Source organism: Ochotona curzoniae, unplaced genomic scaffold (genome assembly GCF_017591425.1).
Source record: "Ochotona curzoniae isolate NIBS_2020 unplaced genomic scaffold, NIBS_Ocur_1.0 contig_430, whole genome shotgun sequence".
Taxonomy (NCBI): Eukaryota; Metazoa; Chordata; class Mammalia; order Lagomorpha; family Ochotonidae; genus Ochotona; species Ochotona curzoniae.
The window spans coordinates 17,242,271-17,267,614 of record NW_024466219.1 but is presented as its reverse complement, the minus strand read 5'-3'; the positions used below and the strand labels follow the sequence as shown (position 1 = coordinate 17,267,614).

The 25,344-nt window shown below is 51.1% G+C and overlaps 1 protein-coding gene across 2 annotated transcripts in view; it reads left to right on the top strand.

The window, feature by feature from the left end:
- Positions 1 to 25,344, top strand: part of PLXNA2 (plexin A2) — a 188,549-nt gene that overhangs the window by 120,647 nt on the left and 42,558 nt on the right. For both annotated transcript variants that reach the window (XM_040985603.1, XM_040985604.1), the window contains 8 exons: positions 2,804 to 2,904; positions 5,871 to 5,994; positions 7,930 to 8,083; positions 8,686 to 8,782; positions 11,743 to 11,857; positions 19,558 to 19,758; positions 21,187 to 21,283; positions 24,775 to 24,965. In XM_040985603.1, the coding sequence (XP_040841537.1) occupies positions 2,804 to 2,904; positions 5,871 to 5,994; positions 7,930 to 8,083; positions 8,686 to 8,782; positions 11,743 to 11,857; positions 19,558 to 19,758; positions 21,187 to 21,283; positions 24,775 to 24,965 (1,080 nt within the window). The remainder of the gene's footprint in view (positions 1 to 2,803; positions 2,905 to 5,870; positions 5,995 to 7,929; positions 8,084 to 8,685; positions 8,783 to 11,742; positions 11,858 to 19,557; positions 19,759 to 21,186; positions 21,284 to 24,774; positions 24,966 to 25,344) is intronic.

The window sequence follows — 25,344 nt, the reverse complement described above, 5'->3', positions numbered from 1 at the left end:
AAAAATCCCACCAGGAGGGCCCAGGAAACAGAAAAAATAGTTGTGCTCTTGGTTTCGTGTTTGGAGAAGAACAGGGTTTCACTATCTCCGTGGCACTTGGCGTGAAAGTGGGCTTTGTTGCTGGACACACTGCCCCCATTCAGGGCCCCCTTTCCCAGCTGCTGAAAGCCCGCCTGTGTTTTGACAGACGGGCCAAATGCAATGCAGACAGTTGTTTTAATTTCCAGCCAGATGCAGACATCACTCACAAGAAGCCCGAAACCCCAGAAAACGGAGGCCAGGCCCTGGACGGCTGCTCCTCCCGGGCCTCAGAGCTTGGCTTGGAGGGGCCAGCAGAAACCCAGCCAGGGTCCCGGAGGTTCCCAAGGACTGAGATTTGCCAGCCGTGAGAGAGACATCTCAGGGGTCTCTGACAGGCACCTGTCAGGTGTTTCTTGCAGTGATGCTGAGCCAGGAGGCAGGGTTCAAGGGTTGCTCTCTGAGACACCACGTGGTGAAGTCCGTTGGTGCTGGCTGCTGGATGTGAGCACTCAACTATCAGATCATCCAGGGCACAGGTCGTGAACAATCTCGGGGCGGAGTCAGGCAAACTGTGGGAAACAGACTCCTGTATGGCAGAAGGGGAAGAGGGGAGGCGGCAGGCTTCAGATGGCTGGGAGCCCTTTCATAGCCTCCTCAACAGATGGCGCCTTCCCTCTGCTTACACACCCAGGGCTAGGCCTTCCCTTGGGTTGCAAGGGTCTACTGCAGTGTCACCCAGTCCTGACTTGCTTGTGTTGCACGTTCCTAAAACTTTCCCCCATGGGCCCTACAGGCCCTGCGGACAGCTGCTGTGGCTTCCCTGAGACTCCCAGGCCTAGCAGTAACTCAGGTTATCTGCTTGCCCCCATCCTGGCCCTCTGCAGGGCATGGCTCTAATTGGGCAATACCCCCTTAAGGGCAGGTTTCAGGAACCTGAGCTCAGACTCCCCAGCATGCAGTGGCCCCTTGGCAGCTACACTATGCATGTATTCGGGTGGCTTGTGATCATATTAGTCACTTGAGATGTTGCAATAACTGAGCGACTCAAACCAATGCGTCATTTGAAATCAGCCCCGCTTCCCCCCCACACACATTTAAAGAGTATCAGTTTTTTTAAACGGAATCTCAAGACTGCTCACTTGTCATTTTTGCGTTTTACATTTACACTATTAAAGGAAGATGAGGACTGTTTAAAGCTGATCCCGTCACTCACATATGTCTGGTGATCAGGCACATGGAGTGTTACACTGTGGCAAGGTCAGTGGAGCAGCAGGAGCACCCCTGTCCCCACTCCATCCCACGAGCATTCGGAATTCAAATTAGACTTGCCCACTGATGACCTAGGCTCATGATAATCCCGCAGTTTGGATGGACTTCCAAGTTGTCCACAGCTGACCTACTCTTTACCTGCCAAGACTCACCGTTGCTCCCCTGTCCATGCCCTCCTGACAGAACGTATACTCTAGGCACCTCTGGTTCTGTAGAACTCAGAGCAAGCCCAGGTAACAGCAACACTCAGAAACATGTAGAGAGAGCACCTCTGTCATTGTCAGCTCCCGCGGCACCATGGGGCTCTGCGTAAGGCACCAGTGTGCACCACTGACTATGGCTGCTCACCACTGGCCACGGCCTCTCCAGAGCCCAGTAGCCGAGCCTCCGCAGCTGCCATCTAACAAACTCTTGCTGCGTGGACAGCGTTAGCATCCCCCCTGAAGCCCTCAGGTGGAAGATCCTATAAAGATGTCTGCATCACATCCTCTGCCACTACAGCACACTCTGCTCCTGCCAGACTACAGTTTGTGTTGTCACCTGAGCTCACAAGTCCAGTGGGTGAGGGACCTCGATGCCCTAGCAAATGACAACCCATTCCCAGCCCAAGCAAACATATTTGCAGCCCAGCAGCCTCCTGCCCAGGCCAGCATCAGATTCCTGGAACATTGCAAATGCAAGACTTTGGTCCTCTGTCCTTGCCTGGCCTCCTTTGTCACTCATGCTGGGTGACGGCCACACAGGCCGGGCTTGTGTCCCTGCAGGGCACCTCCAGAAAGCCAGGAGAGATTCTGAGGGCCGTGTTCTCCGGGCAGCAGGTTGTTAATCCGCAGATTCCCACTCTCTAGGCAAGACGAATGGGCGGGGGAGCTCCTCTCTGCTGATACTGCCATTGAGCCAGACATTGCAACGGGTGGGAGATTTGCTCGGGAAACTGAAAGCAGACATCGGAGAATGGGATAATTGGATCCAGGTGGGATAGTTGGTTGGCTGTGAAGAGGCTGTGGCATTCAATGAGCATTAGTTGAGGGGAGAAGTTTCTCCCTCTCTCCCTTCTCAGATGTTTTCTGTGCAGACAGAATGTCACAGGCCAAGCCCAGCTGAATGCTCTTCAGAGATGAGTTGGTGCCACTCAATAGCCTTTCCACTGAGTTAACCATTTTTACCATTTGCTGCTGGCTTGTCCAGCTCTTCGGCTCTCAGCCTGGGGAGGAAGAAGGGGGCAGAGTGGTGTTAATGGTAGGCAGAAAGAAATGGGCAGATTTGCTTCCAAGTCCGCAAAGCAGGAAGTTTAGGGCCTGCCACTCCAAAGCGCGTTCCATGTGGCCGAATCCTCTTACGTGGATGAAAACATCAAGGCCACTAATGATTATGCCGAGTGCTGCCCATGTAGGAGTTGAGGTGGTGTCATCTGAGAAGGTGTAGGGCCAACTGCACAGACACACACACACACTCTCTCTCACACACAGTGCCACAACCTGACCTCACTGTGCTCCTGTCCTCTCTCTGCCAGGTCATCAGGGTTCCTGTGGAGTCATGCGAACAATATACAACTTGCGGGGAGTGCCTGAGCTCGGGTGACCCTCACTGTGGCTGGTGTGCACTGCACAACATGTAAGTGTATGGGACATTCTGAGAAAAAGCCTGGCATACGGGATTTCCTGGGATGAGACGTGGCAGTAATTCAGATTTGAGTGGGAAGAGACAGCCAGGGAGGGGTTAGGGGAGATTTCTCTAAATACAGGGTGCCTGCCCTTGCCTTTCCCTCCTAGCTACATGGAGGTACATCCCCGTGTCAACAAAAGACTCACAAGGGAGATGGGAGTTCTCCACTATCCTGAGAACTCAATAGAGCCTGATACAGGTGCACCTGCCAAGAGCAGGCAGACAAAGGCATGCTGCAGTTGGGAGAGTTGGCCTCCAGCTAGCTGCTGTGTGACCCTGAGTGGCTCCACTGACAAGTCCAGGCTTGCTCCTTCCCATTGCTAAATAGGGAAAAATGCCCGTATCACAGGTGAATTACGAAGACTAAATGAAATAATAAATGCTGTGGAAATAAGGAAGCCCAGAATAGACAACACAAATCAAAATAATCGTTATGGACTCTGTACCCTTGAGAAGACCCTTCTGGCCTCATTATTTCATGATTCCAAGGAGTCCGCATCTCACTCCAACTGGCCTCCTATCCCTATTCAAATATCTCCTGTCATTGAATAGCTGCTCAATAGAAATGCAAAATCACACAAACTTCCTAATTCCAAGAGCCCCAGAGGGAGAGAAAAGGGTGAAAACCCCACAGGCGGGAGCTGCCTACGAATGGCGTTGGAAACCCCATGGCAGGGTGCCAGCCAGCCATGCATCTCCATGAAATGTGCCGGGCTTGGGGTAGAGGCGGAGGCGGAGGGCCAGGGTTCAGGGTCCTGCACAATAGCTCTTGGCTTCCAGCCTCTGCAGCAGGTGTTGGGAGGCTCGGGGAGGAGGGAGGGAGGGAGGCTTGGTGCTTCACAGATGCAAAATCTGGACTGGATTTGAGCCCATGTCTCCTGGGTTCCCTGCTTGGGTTTTGGAGGGAAGCGATTTCCTCAGAAAGTTTTGCAAAAACACTCCTAGCAAAACCCACACAGCCAAGTCTGTTTCCATCAGAAATGATGCTGGCGCCACTCCAGCTGATTGGCATGGGGTGGGTGGAGTACAACTCAAATGCTCTAATGCGGTTGGCCCAGCAGCCCTCAGGATCTCTCCCCGAATCTTCTAAAGCACACAAGAGCCTGTGCAAGGGCCCTGGGATCCCTAACAACAGACGCGTGCAGCTTACCGCTACTTCTGAGCTCCCAGCCTGCCCAACCAATGGCTGTAGCACTGCTTACAAGTGGACACTGCCACCCTGCAGAGCAGAGGTGACCATTTATTCAGCAGCAAGAACCTCTGTTTCCCCCAACTCATTCAATGAACTCTTGATCCATCACCGGCGCTTAGTCTCCCCTCTGCCCCAGCTACCTTCCCCAGCATCCTTGTCTAGCTCAGCCTTGGCTCTGAGAAAGGCTGAACTAGGTCAGGTCAGGATGGTCCCACAGGTGCCCTCTGTCCCCTGAACTCCTTCCCTGCTGTTGGAGAACCTTCCCCACATCTCCAGCCCATCCCTCCCTGCACCTGTAGCAGCACCTGCCAAGAACATCAGGAGAACCAGAGTTCTGCTGTTGGTATCCACAGGTCGGTCCTTTCCTCCTCCACCAAAACCTCCCCTTTTTCCTGCCTACCGCCAGGCCTCGGTGGCAGTAATTGGGCAATCTAGAGATGCGCAACCTCCAGCTGCTCGCCCTCCCTGCAGTCCCCAGTCCTGCAAGCCCAGGACTGAAGGAGATTGCTGGAGAGCTGCAGGCCCACGGGGATTGGAAACCTTCTGGTCTCTCCCGTAGGCCTGGCTCTGGCAAGTGTGTTATTGTCTCCCAGGCTATTTATCTCTGTTAGGGCTGTTGCCATAAATAGTATGATAAAAAAGAGCCATTTCAGTGAGTCAATGAGATAAAGGCTGCAGTCAAGGGCTCACTTTAGAGCTATCTTAAGGATTCACTTAAACCTCAATAATTCTTTTCTTTGACAGCATTCATATTTAGATCCATTATATGCCTGGAAAGGAAGAGGGGGAGGAGTTTTGGGGAGGGTCGGTGCTGGGGTAGGAGTAGCTGCCTGCTTGTGGAATCTAGTAACGTCCCAGTGAGCACGCCCGGAAGCACGGGTGTTCTGCAGGTAGTCAGCAGGGCACTCCCCATGTGTGTTAGGGCATCCACCTGCCACCATGGGCATAAAGAGCCTGCAGGCTTTGATGAAGATGTGAGAGGAGCAGCCACCCAGGCTTTGTGGTGCAGGCCACCCTGGCTGTGGCTGCCTGTCTGTCTCTGTCACAGGGCATTTATTTCACAACACAAACATTTGTTTGAAATCCAACCTGTGACAGGTAGAATATCCCAGGGAATAAAACCCAGCTCCTGCCTCCAAACTGCAGGGTCCTCTGGAGCCAGCCCACACAGACCATCTCCTCTTTCCTCCCTTGCCCTAACCATCACCACTGTCAATCTCAGTGTGGCAAGGATCAACGCCACTTGGCACTCAGTGTAGCCTCACCCTCTTACAGCTAAGGAAATGGAGGCACAGAAACACTAAATAACTCACCCAAGAGGGCACAGCCAGAAAGTAATAGCAGCCAGGAGCTGGGCAGCCTGATTCAGTACTGGGGCCTCTCGTTCTGCTGCTGCTCCGCTACCAGGCTTCCCTGGGTCACTCATCTGAGCATCCTATGGTGTGACCAAGGACAGCCTGTGAACCCACTCTGCAGCCCTGTGTGAGGGATGCTCCCAGTCTGTTCTCAGCTGCCTGCCACAGAGATCACATGGGCGGCACCAAGGTCGTCTAGACAAGCCACAGGCATCTAGGCAGTGCAAGATGACAGAGCCCAGCCCATGGGTTCCCTCTGGGCAGTGCAGGATGATGGAGCCCAGCCCGTGGGTCCCCTTTGGGCAGTGCAGGACGACGGAGCCCAGCCCATGAGTCCCCAAGGCCTGACCCCCGTATGTTCCTGACAGGTGCTCCCGCAGGGACAAGTGCCAGCGGGCCTGGGAACCGAATCGATTTGCTGCCAGCATCAGTCAGTGCATGAGCCTTGAGGTGCAGCCCAGCAGCATCTCCGTGTCGGAGCACAGCCGGATGGTGAGTTCCTCAGCAGGAGGTGGCCCGGAGCAGGCACCTGCACGTCTCTGCTGCTGTCACACAGCACAGGAGTCTGTAAAGCAGCCAGTCATTAGCTGTCTCAAGGAAATGGAAAGGATTGCTAGAAAAACCTTTGGCAACTTGTGCTGTCAAGGCCCCAGTCCTTCCTGGAGGTGATTCCCTGTTGATCTGCTTTGTGAATCTAAAATTTACCTTCAGTGACAAACACGTGTGACACAACATCATCCAAGGAGCATGTCCTGTATTCACAATCCCCTGTTTGCTGCAGCCTCTCCCAGGAGTCTACAAATTGCCTCTGTGTGTGTGTGTGTGTGTGTGTGTGTGTGTGTGTGTGTGTGTGTGTGTGTAAGACCAAGAGACCGAGCCTGAGTGAAGGTATGTGTGCTTAACAAGAATATTAAACAAATCACCCCTCAACTACCTATCCAGGTACCCCAAATACTTCAGATCTCCAGGCGCTGACTCTTTCTGTATTCTGAAGGTTTATGCATATTCCCAAATGTTAATTAGTTAATGAACCTCCAAGATTTGAAGGTTCATTCATTCATCCCACCAGGCGGTCTGAACTCCAGGGGAACAGCGGGAACAAGCAGGGGAGTTTGTTCCTGGTCTCTGGGCCCCATGGAAACCAAACTGGGACAGAGATTCTGCTACAGACCTCTGTGTGGGGAGATTGGGCGACATCCACCGTGACTGAGTCTCTGGAAAGAGATTCTGCCAGGTGCTGGTGGGAAGGCAGAGAGCTCTTGAGGTGGGCTGCCTGGGTGTCACCACCGAAAACCCGCAAGTACCCCTTGTCACCAGAGGCAACCAGTTGTGTCCTGGACTAGTCAAACTCCGTGGCTTGGATTATGGTCACTGAGTGCGAACTCATTTAAAAGCACTGGGAGCCTACACCAGCATTTTGCCCTAAACTATTTTCTCAATCAACCATTTCATCCTGAGAGTCTGACATTTTTGCCATTAAAAGAGGGTTAGGGAGAGGGTTTTTCTGGGCAGGCACTTAGCCTAGCTATGACAGTGTCCCATGTCAGAAGCTGGGGCTTCAAGTCCCAGCTGCGCTTCCGATTCCAGCTTCCTGCTGATGTGCACGCTGGCAAGCAGCAAAGTACTGGAGTTCCCACCATTCCTGTGGGAGACCTGGATTGAATTTCCAGCTCTCAGTTTGGTTCTGATTCAGTGCTGGCTGTTGCAGACATCTGGGGAGTAAACAAGTGACAGTGAGAGCTGTGTTTCTTCTTTGTCTCCTATACATTGTTTCAAAAAATAGGAAAAAAAAAGAGGGACAACCCTAAAAGGTTTGACTCCATAGGCAATAGAAGACATCAGCCGGCCCTTGATGGCCACTTCTCAGAGTGCTTGGGCCTTGGTGTTCCACCCAGGGACCACAGAGGTTGTGCTGGTGACCTGAGAGCTGGAGGGCCAGAGAAACAGAAACCCCAGGGACCATGCAACCTCAATAAGCTGCCTCAGAAGGAGTGACAGGCAGGGTGAGGTGCTCACTGCTCTTCACCTGCCTGGTGACCTCCTGCTGTGCCTCCAGATAGGAGATGCCCAGCCCGGGCCTTGTGTGTGACCAACCAGCTCAGTCCATGATTCACTTCCGAGAACGCGTGATGCTGTGTAGTGCTTTTCATGTGAAAGTAAGCAGGGGCCCAGATGGTTTGTGGTCCCTTTTCCCTCCAGTGCTTTCTGAAACTGGGCAAGATAGACAACTCAATTAATAATAGTAATAAAGACCATCGATCCCGCCCAGAAGGTCACTCAGATCAGCACCCTTACTTGATGGAGAAGGTCATGGGGCGGGGGAGGGGAGCAGGGACGAGTGAGCAAGCACGCAGGGCAAGCCTGGAGCCTGCATTCTCTCTGACAACACCATTGCCTGGCATCTGAGCCTCTTTTCTGCCCCCACAGCTCAGCCTGGTCGTGAGTGATGCTCCCGATCTGTCTGCGGGCATCACTTGTGCCTTTGGGAATCTGACAGAAGTGGAGGGACAGGTGTCTGGAAGCCAGATCATTTGCATCTCCCCTGGGCCCAAGGATGTGCCTGTCATCCCCCTGGATCAAGGTAAGTATTTTCCAGGAGAGTCCTATGCCACAGGGGCTACTGTCCTGTTTTGGGGGAGACTGGAGGTCACAAGGACCAAGCCCAGAAGTTGCCTGACCAAGCCTTCCTCTACCAGGGGCTAATGTTTGCTTATACAACCTGTTTAGGCTACAGAGCAAAGGATTTAGAGCCCAAGTTCAGAAAGAAAGAAAACCCTTGCTCCACCTTCAGTTAAGGCTGCGTGGAACGTAGCGTTTTTGCAGACTATGGACCCTTCTGGGAGTGGCAGAAGCTTCTGTCAGTTTTCAGCAGGTTCTTGCCACAGAACTGGAGCTTGAAGGCTTTCTCCCTCTTAGTTTTGAAATTCTTCCAGTAGCTGAGCATGTCTGACCACGCAAGGGACCCCATGGAGTCTCTCACTTCCTCCTTAGGGGTCACAGGGTGGGGTCTACAGATGGGCTTCTCTGTGGCCAGGAGTCTCGGGAAGAGAATAAATTGTTCTGGCATGTTCTATCATCTGCAACCCAAGAGAGCATAAGGTGGCTTCAGGATTTACCCCTCAGTTTCAGACTGTCCTGGGTCCCTAGGTTTTCACCATAGCCCCTCCTTTCTCTCGTTTCCAGACTGGTTTGGGCTAGAGCTGCAACTGAGGGCCAAGGAGACCGGGAAGATATTCGTCAGCACTGAGTTCAAGTTCTACAATTGCAGCGCCCACCAGCTGTAAGCACTTCTCTGGAAGAGTCTTGCCCTGGACCTGGACCTGGGAGGGGAGAGGGTTCAGGGAGGGTTTCCTCCCTCAGTCCCAAGCTCCTTGAGAACAGGACTCAGGCAGTGGTCCACTCGCAGTCTCCTACGAGCCTGGCCCTGTGTTTGGACAGAACAAGCTGTTGAAGTGAGTGGTGTCACACTACAGGATCTCTGTTGTCATGCACGTCCCTGGGCCCTGCCCCAGCACAGCCTACTCCCAGTTCTCAACCCAGAAAGAGGCTCATGACCCAGGAGCTGCAAGCAAAAGGTGTCCGCTTTAGGCCGCCTAGAAGTAGTTTAGAAAGTAGAGAGACTGGCATCAAATGGAATGTGCACATGACATCTGAACCCCGGGGGCAGCACCTGAGTCAGCCGGGCACACGGTCACAAGGCTCAGGGTGAGGGGCCATATTCCAAACTCAGCTTTTAGCTTTTGAAAGAGAATGTGAAACAAGATCAATATCACCAGCATGAGGGGGCGGGCTTCAGGCCAGCTGGGCCCACCTCACCAGCCACTTCCAGCAGCTACATGCCTACCAATTAGTGCCCACCTGCTCTGAGATCCCACACTGTGCGGGAAGCTGGTAGCATTTCCTAAGTACAAAAGCAGGCCAGGAGAGGAGGAGAAAGGGCCATACTTAGTTTCTGCCCATCCTCTCTGGGAGAGAAACTGAGAAGCCTTCCATTGAAGCTCAGAGCTCATGCGACAGCTGGTTGGTCTACTAGGAGGGAGATGAACGTCCCTACGCTAGGCTGCATTAAGGGCCAGAGGACCAATGAGCCTGGACACTCGGCAAGGAAAAGCTGGGCAGTAGCTCCACGCCAGAGGGAGCAGCAACTGGAATAGTCTATGGACCCATACTTCCCATCACCTAGGACAGGAAGCACCAGAGAGCTCCCCAGTGGGGACCCCCAGGCACTTCTTATCTGTGGGGCTGCAAGCTGTGGGCACTATGGGCTTGGCCTTCACTTCGAGGAGGGATCTATTTTCTGCTAAGCCCTAGAGAAATCTGTTGTTACTGTTTCAGTACTGTCATCGGGATTGTCATGATGTGGGTAATCTTCTGAAGCTCCAAGGTTGCTGCAGTAGCCAAGGACGGAGGCGTATCTGAGCCTCCTGGGGATAAATCAACAGATGTGCTGAGAAGCAACACAGGATTCAAGCAACCTGGAGAATAACAGGGCAGGGTGAAAAGTGGCGCCACTGAAGTAGTTGAGGCCGGCCACTTCCCAGCATGTGCCTGTTCCAGCCAATCCTGTGTCGGCAAGCACACACATCTCAGATAGACAAGCCCTCAAGCTCCTTCCCAAACTAACACAGTGGTGACAGAGCCGCTTGTCTGCGAGCGCAACCTCCACCCACTGGCAGTCCAGTATGATGTCACCACTTGCAGTGATGGATTGCTATGGCAACAGCGATGCTGTCACAGGCAGCAATGCTGTCACAGGAAAAGCTGCCCGCCTTGACAGCAAACATTCCATTTTGTTACCCATGCTGTGCTGTCTTACCCTTCGTCTACCACTGATGTTCAGTTTCCAGTCACTGAATTGCATTCAGTCCCTTCTTTTTAGTGTGGTAAACTGAGGCTCTGGGAGGATTAAGTTCTGTGGTGATGACTACAGAATTGGCTAGCGGAAGAGTCAGGTCTGGAGCCCCAGTAGTACTACTGTGCACAGTTCCTTGGTCGGTTTTCATTATTTGCTTGCTGAATCACAAGATGTTAGCAAGAACCAGTCCAGTCTGGGAAAGTCCATGAAACAAAGCAACTTCAGACCTATACAGAAGGAGATAAAAATGATCACCATGGGAAAATGAAGCACAGCTGGGTGGTTGTGCTTCATGCACAGCAGCCACTGAACCCTGGGTGGAGCCCCAACACCCAGAGGAGACAGAAACCCACCAGGTGGCGCCAACTTGCAAATCTGATCTGGCCCATTCCAGATAGTTCTTTTGAAAGGGGGCCAGGCAAGGAGAAGGAAGGCCACACCCAACTTACCAGTTTATTGCTTTATACTAGCCTGAGCACACACAGAGAGCCAAAATAATATACACAGCCACCAGGTGAAGCCAGAGGGTAGGAGCACACACCTTGACAAGCAAAGCATTGCTACACACAAATCCTGCGGCCCCATGCCTGGGTACCCAAGGGAGTGGGGCAGACTTCCCACTTAACACTGTTAATTTCCACCAAGCCAGTAACACAGCTGCCATGGGCCAATTGTTAACACTCTAATGTTATTTAAGAGATTGAAATAACAGGTAATTTTAGTGCTTGAAAAAGAAGTACATTTTACACTGTACTTTTCAAAGCCATTTTCTAGATATTATCTTGTTTGACACTGGGCAGCCCTGTGGTGTAGATGGGAATGTTTTGTTCCAGTTAAGTGAAGAAATTCCAATTCAGAGGGGCGAGTGCCTTGGTCAGGATGATCCCAGGGTGGCAGCGCAGGCAGGACCAGAATTGGATCTGCCCAACACGTACCCATGCGCCCTTGAGCTCAGTCTTAGAAACACTGCCATGGTGGTAAATGCTTAACTCCCCACAGTCAGGGACAAACCCTTGCTTGCAATTTCTGTGGCGTCCCTACTCCCATGATGGCCAATTTCAACATTTTTGCCAATGTGATGTCCACCCAGTTGCGAAATTCTCATAAGCTGGCACAGACCAGTGCTAGCACACTTCCACCATGCAAGTTGTATTAATCCCCGTCGGATCTCTTTTTCTTTCCAATGCTCTGATCCTAAGAATATATTGGATAGAGAATTCACAGTTCTCAGTGCTGGGATGTATGCCAACAATCTGCCTTCCCCAGAGTGAGGCTCTGATTTAAATTCAGCCTAACAGACTTCACCATGACACCCGGCTGTCTGGGCTGCCCTTACCTTCCCTCTGCACTCTCTTCTCTGCCTCTGACTGTCTCTGTCCTCGCAGGTGCCTGTCCTGTGTCAACAGTGCCTTCCGCTGCCACTGGTGCAAGTACCGCAATCTCTGCACGCACGACCCCACCACCTGCTCCTTCCAGGAGGGCCGCATCAATATTTCAGAGGTAAGAAGCCTCAACTTGACAGGATAATGTTCCTCCTGCTCTGGGTGATCAGCCTAATGGCTTCGCCGTCTTCTTGCTGTAGCCAATTTTGACCCTCTTGCCAGAGATTCTGCATGTGAAAAGTCCCTTTTGTGATAAAGCTCAAAAAAAAAAAAGTCTCAGCAAATGACTCCAGAGACAGAGACTGTATCAACTAGACTCCTCAGAGTGTGCATTCAAAACCTTGGAGGTAACTGGGGTTGAGACCCAGAGCTTGGGGGACCATATCCAACCAACTAGATTCCATGGTTTTAGAAGAGTACAGTGGAGTGCGTCTGTTCCTTGAGTCTAGCCCTTTGTTCAGCTCCAGACCATTTTTTTTTTCATGCCAACTTCTATTCCAACTCTGAAACTTGGAAAAATTCAGTGATTCTTTGACTCTAATGTATGACTGGGTGGGTGATCTTGTAGGGAAAAAAAAAGAGCATTAAAGTTGTGTTTTTTCTATGTGATCAGCACTCCATCCCTGAAACCTCACATTGGGGAAACATCAAACCTTAGTCTTCACGCCAAATATTCCACTTGTTGACTGGGATTTGGTGTTAACGTCCTTACATATTCACAGCATGTCTCAGGACAGTGAAGCCTGCTTGGCAGCCTCCCTCTCTGTGTCTACTGCTTTTCATACCCCAGGGTGGCCAGGGCCTTGGATGGTTGTACAGACCCTGTGTATTCAGACAAATGCATGCATGCACATACTTAGATTTCTCCCTTGCTCCACCTTTTGGAAGATGCAGAAATGTTAACAGCGACAGTGCCAGCTTTCTGGGTGCCTCCCTCTTCTGACGGCAGACTGGCAAGGGTTCCTTCTTTGAACCTACAATGCCTTCTGCAGTGAAAGTTTGTACAACACATACACAAAAGAGTGAGTGAACCAATGATTCCTCCACCTAGATTCCATTGAGGGTAATTATGCCTTCTTGTCTAAGATTTCAGGAGGGGATGTGTCTGCGTCTCCTATCTTGATTATAGTCCTGGGTGTTTCTGTGACCAAACACACGAAAGTGGATCCCTAAAGGCTTCCCAAGTACATATCCATTGCCTTGAATGCTGTCCAATTTTAGAAATGTATCATAATATTCAGTCAGAAAAAAATGGAATTTTCCAGGCTTGAAGGGCAGAGGCTGAGATGGTGCCCACAGGTGTCAAGGAAGGCAGTTATATCTGCATCCTGTGTCTAGCACCCCAAGAGCCTATCAGGAAAGAATTGTCTCCTGGCTACTTGCTGTGTTCTGACACAATTGGAGTGAAAGCATTGCAGTGGTCTTAGTGGACACTGGCTATTCATTGCAGCCCAATTCCATACAAGGATATGAGAATGCTTTGGGGCCAGCCTTCTCATTCAGAGGAAAGGACCTGAGAGCCCAGCTTGGGAAGCAGCCAGGCTAAGGGGGACACGCCAGGCCAAGAAGGGCAGCAGGCCCAGGATGTGTGAGCAGAGGCACAGGCAGGACAGAGAAAGTTTGTGATAGATGAGCCCAGAACCTGGCTGTCCCATCGCATGTCTAACTCTCGAGTTCCTTACGATAATCAGGCCAGGATGACCCCAGAGGGCAGAGATACTATGAAGCACCTGTCTAAAAGGAAGAAGCAGCCTCACTTTCTCCCAAGGCAAAATGAAACCTGTAACTAAAGTGAGGGTGCAGGGTGTTGCTGGCCACCTCTCTGGGAGCCAGACATGTCACCTGTGTGGGGCGCAAGGGGAGACCGCATGCGTAGCCCCATAGAGCTGATTGCAGGCAAGGCCTGGCCTTGAGTTCCTTCGCACCATTTGGAAGTGGCTAAAACACAGTTCCCTCTTGGCCAGGATGAGCAGGATGGAAAGTCTGAGAGCTGGGCCAGAGAGGACCCATGCTCTCCTGGGACTTAGGGTAAAAGTTCTTTCAGGGGAACCCAGAGACTTCCTGTATCCTGCTTTCATTCTCTGTCCTTGATGCCTGCATCTTGGCCCCTGTGTCACCGTGTCTCCCTGAGTGGAACTGGGATGGATGGGTACCTTCATGTGCACTGGGTCCTGACATGGGCCCAGAACATAGCTTTCTGGAAGGTGGTGAGGGAAGCCCAGACTCCATCCAGGAAAAGGGAGAAGCACTGTGAATCCATGGCAAGGTTGCTAGGGCTGCTGCCTTGGCTGCCTAAGACACTACCTTAGTGCTCCAACACAGCCTCCTACACATCCCTTGCCAGCAAGTAGTCCCCAGACCCTGCTCTTCCCACCAAACTTTGCTGGGAGCCCCCCACTTCTGCAGATTTAAGGAAGAGCAGAAGTGCATGTGTGGGTAAGGGTTCCCCCATTCTTTTCCAGCTGATGCCTTGATGATATTTGGGGTGGGGCTGGAAATGCATTTGCTCTTTGTGGTGGGGAGGGGTCCCCAAAAGATCTCTCTTGCAATAAGCCCTTCCCCAACTCAGAATCAAAAGCTTCTGCCAGCTCCATCAATTAATAATACAAGAACATTAATGTATCACACACTTGTCATTTTCTCACATGTGGCAGGTGTTCTCAAAGTGGGAACACAGGGACCTGCCACATCTGGGAACTACTTGGAAATTCAAACTCTTGGACTGTGGCCCAGATGAGACTAAAGAAGACTTAGAAGCCCTAACGCGTGGCATGCCAGTTAACGCTCACTTCAGCCCTGCAGTTTCACGTCATTCTGCTTGACACCTGAAATAGCCAAGATGATACAATTTTTTATTTATGTTTTTTTTTTTTTGCCTAAGGCCACAGATAACTTAGGTATCCCAAAAAAGCTGAATGCAGATTCCTTTCCATAGCAAATCAGTACCTAGGAATATGTTTGTCTCAGCCATACTCACGCATGCAGGCACAACCTCAATCTGGCTCTTTGCTTTTTTTTTTTTTTTTTTTTTTGGCTCTTTGCTTTTGACCATGAGGGTTCAGGGTGTGGCCAGACTTGTCTCCATAAATAATGAAACTGTGCGTGGGAAGACGGGTCTTCAGTGCCATACAAAGATTAAAAAACAAAACAAAAAACCACTAGGCCTGACCAGGAACAACTGTGTTAGAGTCCTGCTATTCTAAAATACTAAATACGCTTGTCATTGACATTTACTGAATGTTTATCACAGATGCAGCACATATGTCTCCTTGAAGAGTTATAGATAAACACCATTTATTCTCCACCATTCTATGAAGTGGTTTCCAGTACAGATTAGCAAACCAAGGCTCTCTGATGAGTTAAACAGTTTCCCTGTGATAATCAAATAAATGCAGAAATCAGGCTTCACACTCCGTGTTCCAGGATGGCCTTGACCAGCTTGGGGTCTGATCCCGCTTTCACACTTGCAGGTGCACAATGTGAGGAACGTGCAGCAATAAGATTAACAGGTTAATCTAGGTTATGATTACTTTCGGGTCCTGAATCATGCCATCTAGAGTATTCTGGGCTCTGACTTACAGATGAGGAAACGGAATTTCTCTGGAACAACGTCTTGAGCCTGGTAAGGCAGCAGGCTGGTCCCTTCTACCACTCAGCACACAGCTCACCTCTGGCGGGGCACCCCCACCAGCCAGGTCCTTGCTTCTCTGGGCCGGCTCAGGCTGCTGTGTGTTCTTAGCAAGCTGATGCGCACAGGGTACACGCAGCTGTCAGCTTTGAAAGCCCCTTCTTTCTCCATGGCTAAATCAGGCCTAGTGAGATGTAGATGCGTAAATAGCTTCTTTACACCCTGTCCCAGGGGAAAGATAGAACCAAAGAAATCCGATTAGCTTCCCCAGAGGCTGGTTGCTCTCTCTCTCTTTGAAGTCCAGTGAGTGAAGATAATGCCGTTTCCACATGGGAAGTTGAGTCAGAGTGCTCAAAGGTCCCCTCTGCACAGAAGGCTGGCAGGGCAAAGCCAGGCCAAAGGGACAGTGTGGCCCCCACACACCAGGGTCCCTGCTCAGCCCTGTGGCCGTGCTTCCTGCTCCCCAGCCTCCCAAGCAGGAGATGATCCTGCCTCACTTAGCTCCAATACAGAGAAGGAATAGGATGAGCTGGATGCCGTGAGACTCTGGAGGTCAGCAGGTGTCAGTATTTTGAGATATGCAGGAGAAGCATCTAGTGCTGGCTTTCTTTCTTGTTTGGATAAGAACTGAGTGAAGGCAAGTGTGTGTAGAAGCACATGGTTTGGCAATGGTTTCATTGTCACCTCTGATTAAACCCATCAGCTTCCTCTAGCCCCAGAGGTATATCAGTTCCAACAACCTGGCAGTCCCTCTGAGCTGCCAACTCCCCTTGCCTTGGCATCTCCAACCAAAGGTCATTGCCTTTTCAGTAACGTGCCTTCCAGGACCATCTCACAGTGCCCCCCTGCTCCTGTGCCCTCCTGCTCCCCAAGACAAGGTGGAGGGGCGGCACCCAGGACACCAAATATTTCTTTTCTTTGCCTCGGATAATAGACTGGAAGGAAAAGTTCAGTTCTGCCTGACGTGGGAGCAACAGGCAAAGCACAACTTGGTCACCTGGGACCATCTCGGAGCCTGCTTAGGCAACAAGGCCTTCGTGAGCATTGTCCATGAACCGACTTCCAAACAGGGCTGCAACTGCAGACACTGGGAGATTTTTCTAAAACCCTAACAAATATCCACAAAGTGCACGTGTGTGTGTATGTATATATATTCAAATACACATACACATATAGTCTTCTCTTGTATCCATGGGAAATTGGTTCTAAGACCCCCCACAGACACCACAATTCACAGATGCTCAAATCCCCCATACTAGGATGATTTAAACAGTTCTTAGAAAATACACATTTTCTTTCAATTCCATTTTCCATGAACTGCTCAAAGTTCCTTTGCATAAAATGATGCCGTGTTTACAAATAGCCTACATAATCTTCTCACGTAGTTTAAATCATCTATAGATTACTTATATGCCTAATAATATGTAAATATGATGTAAATAGCTGTTAGATTACATTGTGGAGGGAATAACAGCCCCCAAAATATCTAGATGTGCTCAGTATTCAGGACAGAGATAATTTTTTAGTATCTTCGTTTTGCATTTTTGCTTGAATTCATGGGTTTAGAACCCGTGGAAACAGTTGGCCAACTGTATTTTTTTCTTCATCAAAATTAAAAAAGACTCTACAACCTTGTTTCCTAGCTCAAGACATCATACATTCCAAAGCACGTGGTTAAGACGTTAAGACTGAACTCTGAAATTTTTCTCTGAATTCATTAGAGATGAGAAACAAATGCTCATCACTTACAAGACATCAACTGGGAAAGGGTCTTAAAATCTGTTCTCTCTCTCTTTCTCTCTCTCATACACACATACACACACCCTATTATTCCTTGCATTATTTCTATCTAAATTGAAATTCTAACTTACTAGATTCACTTGGGATTTTTTTTCACCACTAACAGGAAGAGGCATCTCCTTTTCCATGGGTTTCCCTAAAGTGGCATTCATTTTTTTCTTAGCTATAAATATATGAAAGACCCTGTCAGGAGTGCCTGCAGGGGATATAAGTTCAAGTGCAGTAGAGAGCCAGTTGATGAATTGGCAGCCTGGGTGACTGACTGGCTCCTGAACAGAGACCCAGCTGCTCTCCACAGCTCCGAGGTCCCATCTCCCCCGGAAGCACTGCCTGCTTGCTTCCCTGCCTGGGGCCCTCACTGGTGGTTGGCTGGCAGAGAAGGAAGGCACCTGGAGCTCTAGGGGTAGGGGTATGTAGACCCCTGCAGGGAGATTTCCACAGAAAAATCTCTCTGGATCCAACTCTCCGTTAAACCCTTGAGACTCCTTACTAATGGGGCAATCACGTGACTTTGGACAAATATCATCTCCACGCCCACTTTGAAGGATCAGAACCTTTCCCAGGACTCTGGCTGCAAGGTCGCAGAGGGCCGAGCTCTACCCTCCTCTCCAAGTGTCCTCAAAGGTGCAACTAAAGTAAAAAGTGCTTGGCTTCAGCAGCTGGACTCCCTTTTCTCTGTCGACCCTCTCGCAATGATGGAGCATCCACAACATGCAGGGACCAAGGTGAAGACTGAGAGTGGGCAGGTGGGCTCATCCTCCAGAAGCCCCACAGCCAAGAAAGGAAGGAACTCAAGAAGTGGCAGTTCTGGGACCCCCATCACACTTCCTGAGGCAGGGCCCTGAGATGGCATTCCCTACAGAGGCTAAGAGAATGTGAAAGCTGACCAGGAGGCAGCCAGCAAGGCAGGGGCAGGGACTAGCCAGTAGGACAAGAAGAATCAATGGGCCCAGTGGCGTGGCCTAGTGGCTAAAGTCCTCGCCTTGAACGTGCCGGGATCCCATATGGGTGCCAGTTCTAATCCTGGCAGCTCCACTTCCCATCCAGCTCCCTGCTTGTGGCCTGGGAAAGCAGTCGAAGACAGCCCAAAGCTTTGGGACCCTGCACCCGTGTGGGAGACCCGGAAGAAGTTCCTGGATCCTGGCTTTGGATCGGCATAGCATCAGCCATTGCGCTCAGTTGGGGAATGAATCATTGGACTCAAGATCTTCCTCTCTGTCTCTCCTCCTCTCTGTATATCTGACTTTGTAATAAAAATAAATAAATCTTTAAAAAAAAGAATCAATGACAGGAGTGTGAGGGAGAGAACCCTCTAGGATGGCCACAGGTAAGTGCAGCCAAGGAAGCGGTACATCACAACTCCTGGGCCTGATGCAGGTGAAGAAATGGGCAGGGCCAGGAGGTGCAGCCGCAGAGGCCCATAGAACAAGTTCAGGCTGAAGGGCTGGCCCAAATTCAGGCCCAGACTATGCCATTGCTCAGCATTACCCAGGTTGCACAAGACTTCTGACGGGGATTGCCCCAGCATTGGGAAAGGGTCAGAGACCATCCCACGCCTCAACAATTCCAGGTATCAATGGCTCCTGGGAGACCTCCCCTGGCTGATCCTCTGAGACGGCAACAGTGGCCAGAGCTGGTGGCTTCCAGGCCTCGAGGCAAGGGACTAATGGGTACAGTTCTCCTAAGGAGATTAGAGCCCTGTGACTGGGAGTTTGATGTCTTCTGGAGGAGCTGCATCCAAGCATAAAAATAAAGACCACCAACCCTCTCCTTCTCATTCCTTCCCCTGTGCGGTCCTTGCCACAGCTCCTCCCAACCAAGACTTTCCTGTCTGGGTTTTGTTTTCCAAAGCAACATGGCATTCACGCAGGGCCTGGTAATGAAATGAGATAAAAAGCCAGAGCAAGTATGGGGAGGGTTGCCTGGAGGGTTTGATCCATGTCTGGAAAACCCAGCTCAGCTGGAGTCGGGAAGCTGACTCTGCCGATAACGGAATGCCTCGGGCCCTGGACATTGGGACACTGCAAGAGTCTGAATAGCTGGAGTTGAGAGACCAGATGGCACAGGGAGGAGGGGGTGCCAGGGCTGGGGACACACCGAGGCACTTGTATCCGGTATCACAAGAGACAGAGTCAGTGGCACACCACGTCGGAGCTTGAAAGCTAATTCCAGAATTGCATCACACACAGCAGATCGAGGACAACCCATGTAGTTGCATGAGAAAAATGCTTTTTTCCCACTGATGCAATGTGACCCTTAAACCAAGGGACACCTTTGTGGTGGACAGCCTACCTGAGCATCAGAGGGCACGTCCATATTCTGGCTCAAGGAAGGAAAGGTCTGAGCCAAGGACAGACCCAACCTCTCTGCTCGCCCTCCTTGCCCCACAGGATTGTCCCCAGCTCGTGCCCACGGAGGAGATTCTGATTCCAGTTGGGGAGGTAAAGCCCATCACACTGAAGGCCCGAAATCTGCCGCAGCCCCAGTCCGGCCAACGAGGCTACGAGTGCGTCCTGAACATCCAAGGCGCCGTGCACCGAGTCCCTGCTCTGCGCTTCAACAGCTCCAGTGTCCAGTGTCAGAACAGCTCGGTAAGAGAGCCTGGGGCAGCCCTTCACTCACACCCAGGCCATGGCCTCAGCCACACCAGCCTCAGCTTCTGGATGCTTCTGGGCCCACAGGCTGACAGTAGAGACCCAGGGAACAGAGAATGAAGCAGGCAGGCATTGATGGTGCTAACCAGAGCAGGGCAGATGAACAGCAAAGCCAAGAGCCTGGTGCCCCTTCTGGAACTTCACAAGTGCCCTTGGCCTTGGGTGAAACCCCAGCCTCAGACACACCCTCCCCCGCCCCCCGCCGCAGGGGACAGTGCACCCCCTCACTCTGTGGGGTATGAGCAAAAGAGAGGGCATGACCACGAGGAAAGCCGGGTTCCAGAGGGGTGGAAGTGGAATGGGGCAGAGAGGGGAGCCAGTGTATCCCAGAGCAATAAGGGTTAACCCAATCCCGGAAGGCAGAAAGAGAATGTGAGATGTTTAATTATAATACCAGCCCAGAGGAGATCTTTTTATCTGGCAACTCCCTGTCTCTGACTGTGGGGGGTCAGCTCAGGATGGAGGAAGATGGGGGGAGGGGGCGCCACCGTGACAAAGGTGTTGAGGGAAGCTAATTCAACCAGAAGAGATAAAGGGAATCTGGGCCTCTTATCAGGGAGCTGTCAGATTCCGGGGTCACAGGCGCTTGATAGAATTTGTAATCGGTGGAAGGGCGCCAGGCTGGAGGAAAAGGCAGGATGAGAAAGCAACGCAAGTAACAAAGGGAGGGCAGCTAGGGAGGTCCAGGGGGTCTGGGGTGGGGGCGGGGGTAGGCATGACATGTCATCTAGAGCTAAGTGGCAGAGCTGTCCACCTGAGGGGGATCCCCAGGGGTCTCCCTCCCGGGGGTGCTACATCAGACTGGGCACCAAACAGAGCATGCTCCTCTATGGGGCACTGACCAGAGCAGCTAGGGAAAAGCCCTCAAAGCCTAGTCAACCAGCCACCAGACTGCCCTGCAGGGCTACAAGGAGGAAGGGCCTTGACTTTCTGGAGAAACTGAAGTTGCCTGAATGGCTGGCTGCACAGTAGGTACTGACAGGTGCCATGCTCTGGAGTGCATGTGGCAAACCTGGGGACAGAGAGGCTAGGGAGTGAAGGCTGAGGGATGCTGGGGAGGACACCTGGGGAAGATGAACCTGAGCAGGCATAGAGTTCCTTATGCATATGGACTCAACCAAGGTGTACAGAGGGGCTTAAGCAGGTGTCTGCTGACAGGTGGATTTGAAGATGGCTGTAGGAGACCGCAGAAGTGAATTTGTATCAGATTATGGGATGCACTGAAGATTGGGTGGGAGCCTGGTGGCATGAGTGACAGCAGGGGCATCTCAGGATCCCATGAGTGGCACAGTCAGGGTCCTCTGCACCCCAGGTATACTGTGATAGAGAGCCTGTGAGCCAGTGTTTCCACCCCTGTCCCTGCAGTACCAGTATGATGGGATGGACATCAGCAACCTGGCCGTGGACTTTGCTGTGGTGTGGAATGGTAATTTCATCATTGACAACCCTCAGGACCTGAAAGGTAAGCGGCTACTTCCGGGTAGCAGTTTGATCTTCCCACGACCCCACGAGAGATCAGGGCTGCAGGGATCAGAGCTGAGAGGCCACTGTGCCATGAATAATACACTCCCTCTGTCTGTGGAACTCTTCAGAGGAGCCCCACGCAACACGTGGAGCCATCAAAGGAGCCCTGTTTTATTACATCCAGAGCATCCGCGGGCAGCTGCCACCAGCCCCTCCCCGCCTTGCTTTGGGTTCCGGTCGACTTTGAAGCCGCAGCAGAGCCTGACCTAGGAGGAGAATGGGCAGGAACATCCCGCCGGGCACCCTGGAAATAGATATTGTTTCCATGCAGGCTCCTGTCCTTCTGTCCTTGGCCCTAGTCACGGCCGCTATGCAGAGGACATTTTAAGGCTGTTCTCCTGATCTTGGGGTGAGGCAGGAGGAGGAGCCACCAGACCAACTCTGGCTCGCATTGGAACAGGAGTGCTCAGGCAGGGAGCTGGCCTGGAGCAGGAGCCATGAGCCACACTACCTGTACCCATGGTCCTGTGCACACCCCCAGGGAGCTGCTCTCCAGGGCTAGTTGGTCCAGCCCAGGGCAGACACCAAGATTCCATCCACCCCACTCTCCAGAAGGGCAAAATGACTCTCCACCAACACGCATTCACCTCCAGCCAGGTTTGAGATGCATTCATTTTGCCAGGGGCTGCTATATGTGTTTTCGTTTTGTGGAGAGAGAAACTGAACCCCCAAGAAGTCAAACCATGGACCGGTGGTACTGGAACCCAGGCAGTCTGCCTTCAAAGCTCATACGCAGACTTAGTTCCACCATGGTGAGGCCCCACTGCTCCGGCCACCATGGGACGCGGGGATCTTTTAGAAGTTGGTGAAACAGTGGAATCAAAACACAAACTTATTTTGGTACAAAAACATTCAAAAACTACGCCTAATCATTTTTTTTTTTTGTGATGCACACTTCCCGCAACTTTGTAGAGACTTCACCATACACCCCTGCCCCCTTCTCCCACCAGCAGCCTGTCATTTCTTACATTTAAGCAGATGGATCATCTTCAGCCCCTGCTCCCAACTGAAGGTCACCCCAAACACAGAGAAAGGGGCCAAGTCCCAGGATCTGCAACTCTCAGTGTCTTTGGGGCTGTAGTTCCCTGTCATTAAAGTCATTGCTGTATGGAGCAGGCACTTGGCTCTGAGTTTAAGGTCTTGCTTGGGATGCCCAAACCTCATACCAGAATGTGCAGATTCAAGTACTGGTTCCTGTCCCAATCTCAGTTTCCTGTTGATACAGACCCTAGGAGGAGACTCCAAGTGATGGCTCAAATACCTGGGTTCCTGCTTGTCCCCATGAGAGCTGGATTGAGTTCCAGGTCCCCAGGTACTCGAGAAGTGAACCAGCAGATGGGAGATTTTCTCTGTCTCTCAAATAAAATTTTTTAAAAATTAGGAATCAATGCCTACTCAAAGAGGAAAAAGAAATGGGCCGGCTTTTTTTTTTTCCTACTTCTCCTCTTACACAGTGCCCATTTTCTCATTGCTGGAGAGGCAGGAGACACGTTCCCTGCCAGGATCTGGGCTATGTGGAGATCACAGCAAAAAGCAGCCATGTCAGGCTGTGGCATCCAAGCCTTCTTTGGGACTCTAGATGTTTCCCAAGCTCCCCAAGGGCATAGGCAGTGCTGGTTTGCACCTGATTCCACTCAGGCCTCAGTACTACTGGAGACTGAGCCCAGTGTTGGGTGCAAGGGCCATTGGGTTCTAGAACCCAGCACACATGGATTCATTTGCTGTTGTTTCCACTTGTAGCAGAGTGAGCACTGAATATCACCCCACTTCCCCTCCTAGTGTCCATGTCTGAGAGTGGGAGGGAAAGATACCCAAGACTCAGGGTGGGCCTGAGTTTCCAATGAGCTCATGCCTCGGCCAGCTGGGAGGGCGTGTCCATGCTTATGAGTATTTATGAGTGCTAGGTGTGTAATTGTCAGGGTGCGCTTCCCACTGCCTGCCCTCCACCTGAGGAAGCCAAGGGCACACAGAAGCTTAAACCTGAACCTTGCAGCTGAGGCTGAGGGATGCTGGACTCAGCAAGGGGGCAGAATGAGGACCGATGAGACAATCAACGCATGGCCCTTCTGCTGGGCACATACCTGCCCTCCAGCACAGGGGTCCTGAACACCAGCTGGTCCTGAACACTTAAGTCAGCTTGACTGTAAGAGTTGGAAAGTTATTTCCGGAGTGCAACTGTTGTCCTATGCCAGTTGAAGAGGGTTCTTGGACCCTCTATGGATGCTGAAATGTGCAGATGCCCAAGTAACTGATATAAAATAGTGTTGTGTCTTCATACATCCTACATACATGCTTCCATTCATTGCATTAGTTACAATCCCACTCCAATGCAAATGCCTTGTTAGTAGTTAATACTGTATTGTTCAAGGATTAATAACTAGGAAGAAAAGTCCCTATGTGTTCAATACAGATGCCATTTTTAAGAGATTAAAGAATATTTTCGATATGTGGTTGGTCAAGTCCATGGATGCAATACCTGGGGATACAGAGGACTGACTGCTCTGCTTCAGGAGAATTCTTTTAGGACCAAACTGTCGCGGGCAGGGAGCTAAGCCCTGGGCTCACACAGCCCAGATCCCTTGGTTGCCTCGATCTATCAAGACCTTTAGGTTAGTAGGGAGCAAAATCAAAGGCTAAAAGTTTACAGGTGTGAGATGTTACCATTGTGGTCAGTTTGTTGTGTCTGGGAGGGGCTGTGAACACATCATCATCCCCTTGTTTAATCAGCAGTGCCTCCCATTTAGAGATATTTGAACTTTGGTGAAGTCCAAGCGGACTGGTCTCAGACCCATGTATCAAACAAGCTCACTGTCTTCTCACTGCCTAGTATCTAGCAGCCCAGGGAGCTGGAATTTCCAGATTCTGTTCTGGAGTACTTAGTTTAGTAACCTCTCATAGTTGTGACATCTCTGGGCCTCATTTCTACCTGCACTTGGGAAATTAGCCCTCATCCCTGGTGATGAAAGCTAAAGGTGCGAATAGGAGAGACACCCATGGAAAGAATGAGCAGCTAGAGCTCAGAGAAAAGGTAATAAGCATGTATAGTGCATCAGAGACGTCACAGACACTGTGCTAAGCACTTACTACACAGCATCTCATTCAAACCTCCCCAGAAACAATTATCTCCATGTTGGAGAATAGGTGCGCATGGTTCGAGGAGGTTAAATACTTTGTCACACCGCAGGGAAGCCACAATTAAAGCCTGAATCTGATTCAGTTGGGAGCCAGAACTCTTAAATAATAATATTTTCTGCCATGCCTTTCAATGACTGCTAAGAGGCTCAATTTACCAGTTCCCCAACAGTTAGCCTAGCAAGCATAATGAGGATGAGCGGCGTTATCCATGCTGGGCCCAGTATCTGTTGCCAGGAGAGGGTGCATTGGGAGCAGGCTCTTCAAACCCACCTGTGATGGCTCCTGTCTTTGCAGTCCATCTCTACAAGTGTGCAGCCCAGCGGGAGAGCTGTGGCCTCTGCCTCAAGGCCGACAGGAAGTTTGAGTGTGGCTGGTGCAGCGGCGAGCGCAGGTGCACCCTCCAGCAGCACTGTTCCAGCCCCTCCAACCCTTGGCTTGACTGGTCCAGCCACAATGTCAAGTGCTCCAACCCTCAAATCACAGAGGTGAGTTCTCCAGCTTTCCAGAGTGGGACCAGCTGGCCTAGAGCTAATCCCAGGGCAACAGAAAGGATGTGCAAGTTGAGCTTTTGTGGGTGAATTCTTGAGATAGAGGGTATTAAATGCAGAGATATGGAGGGTCCAGTGTGTGTGTGTGTGTGTGTGTGTGTGTGTGTGTGTGTGTGTGTTTCTCGGTGGCCACTGTTCAGCATAAGCAGCAGTGCATGGAGTGGATCACATGTGTGAACATGAGTACATATCTGTACACATGTGCACATGATGAAGGAGACAGGGACAGCTGGTCTCTGCCAGTCTGGCTGAGTCAGTAGGGACAAGAAATCAGCTTCATAGTGGGTGAACAATTTCAAAAATTAAGTTTTGCTTT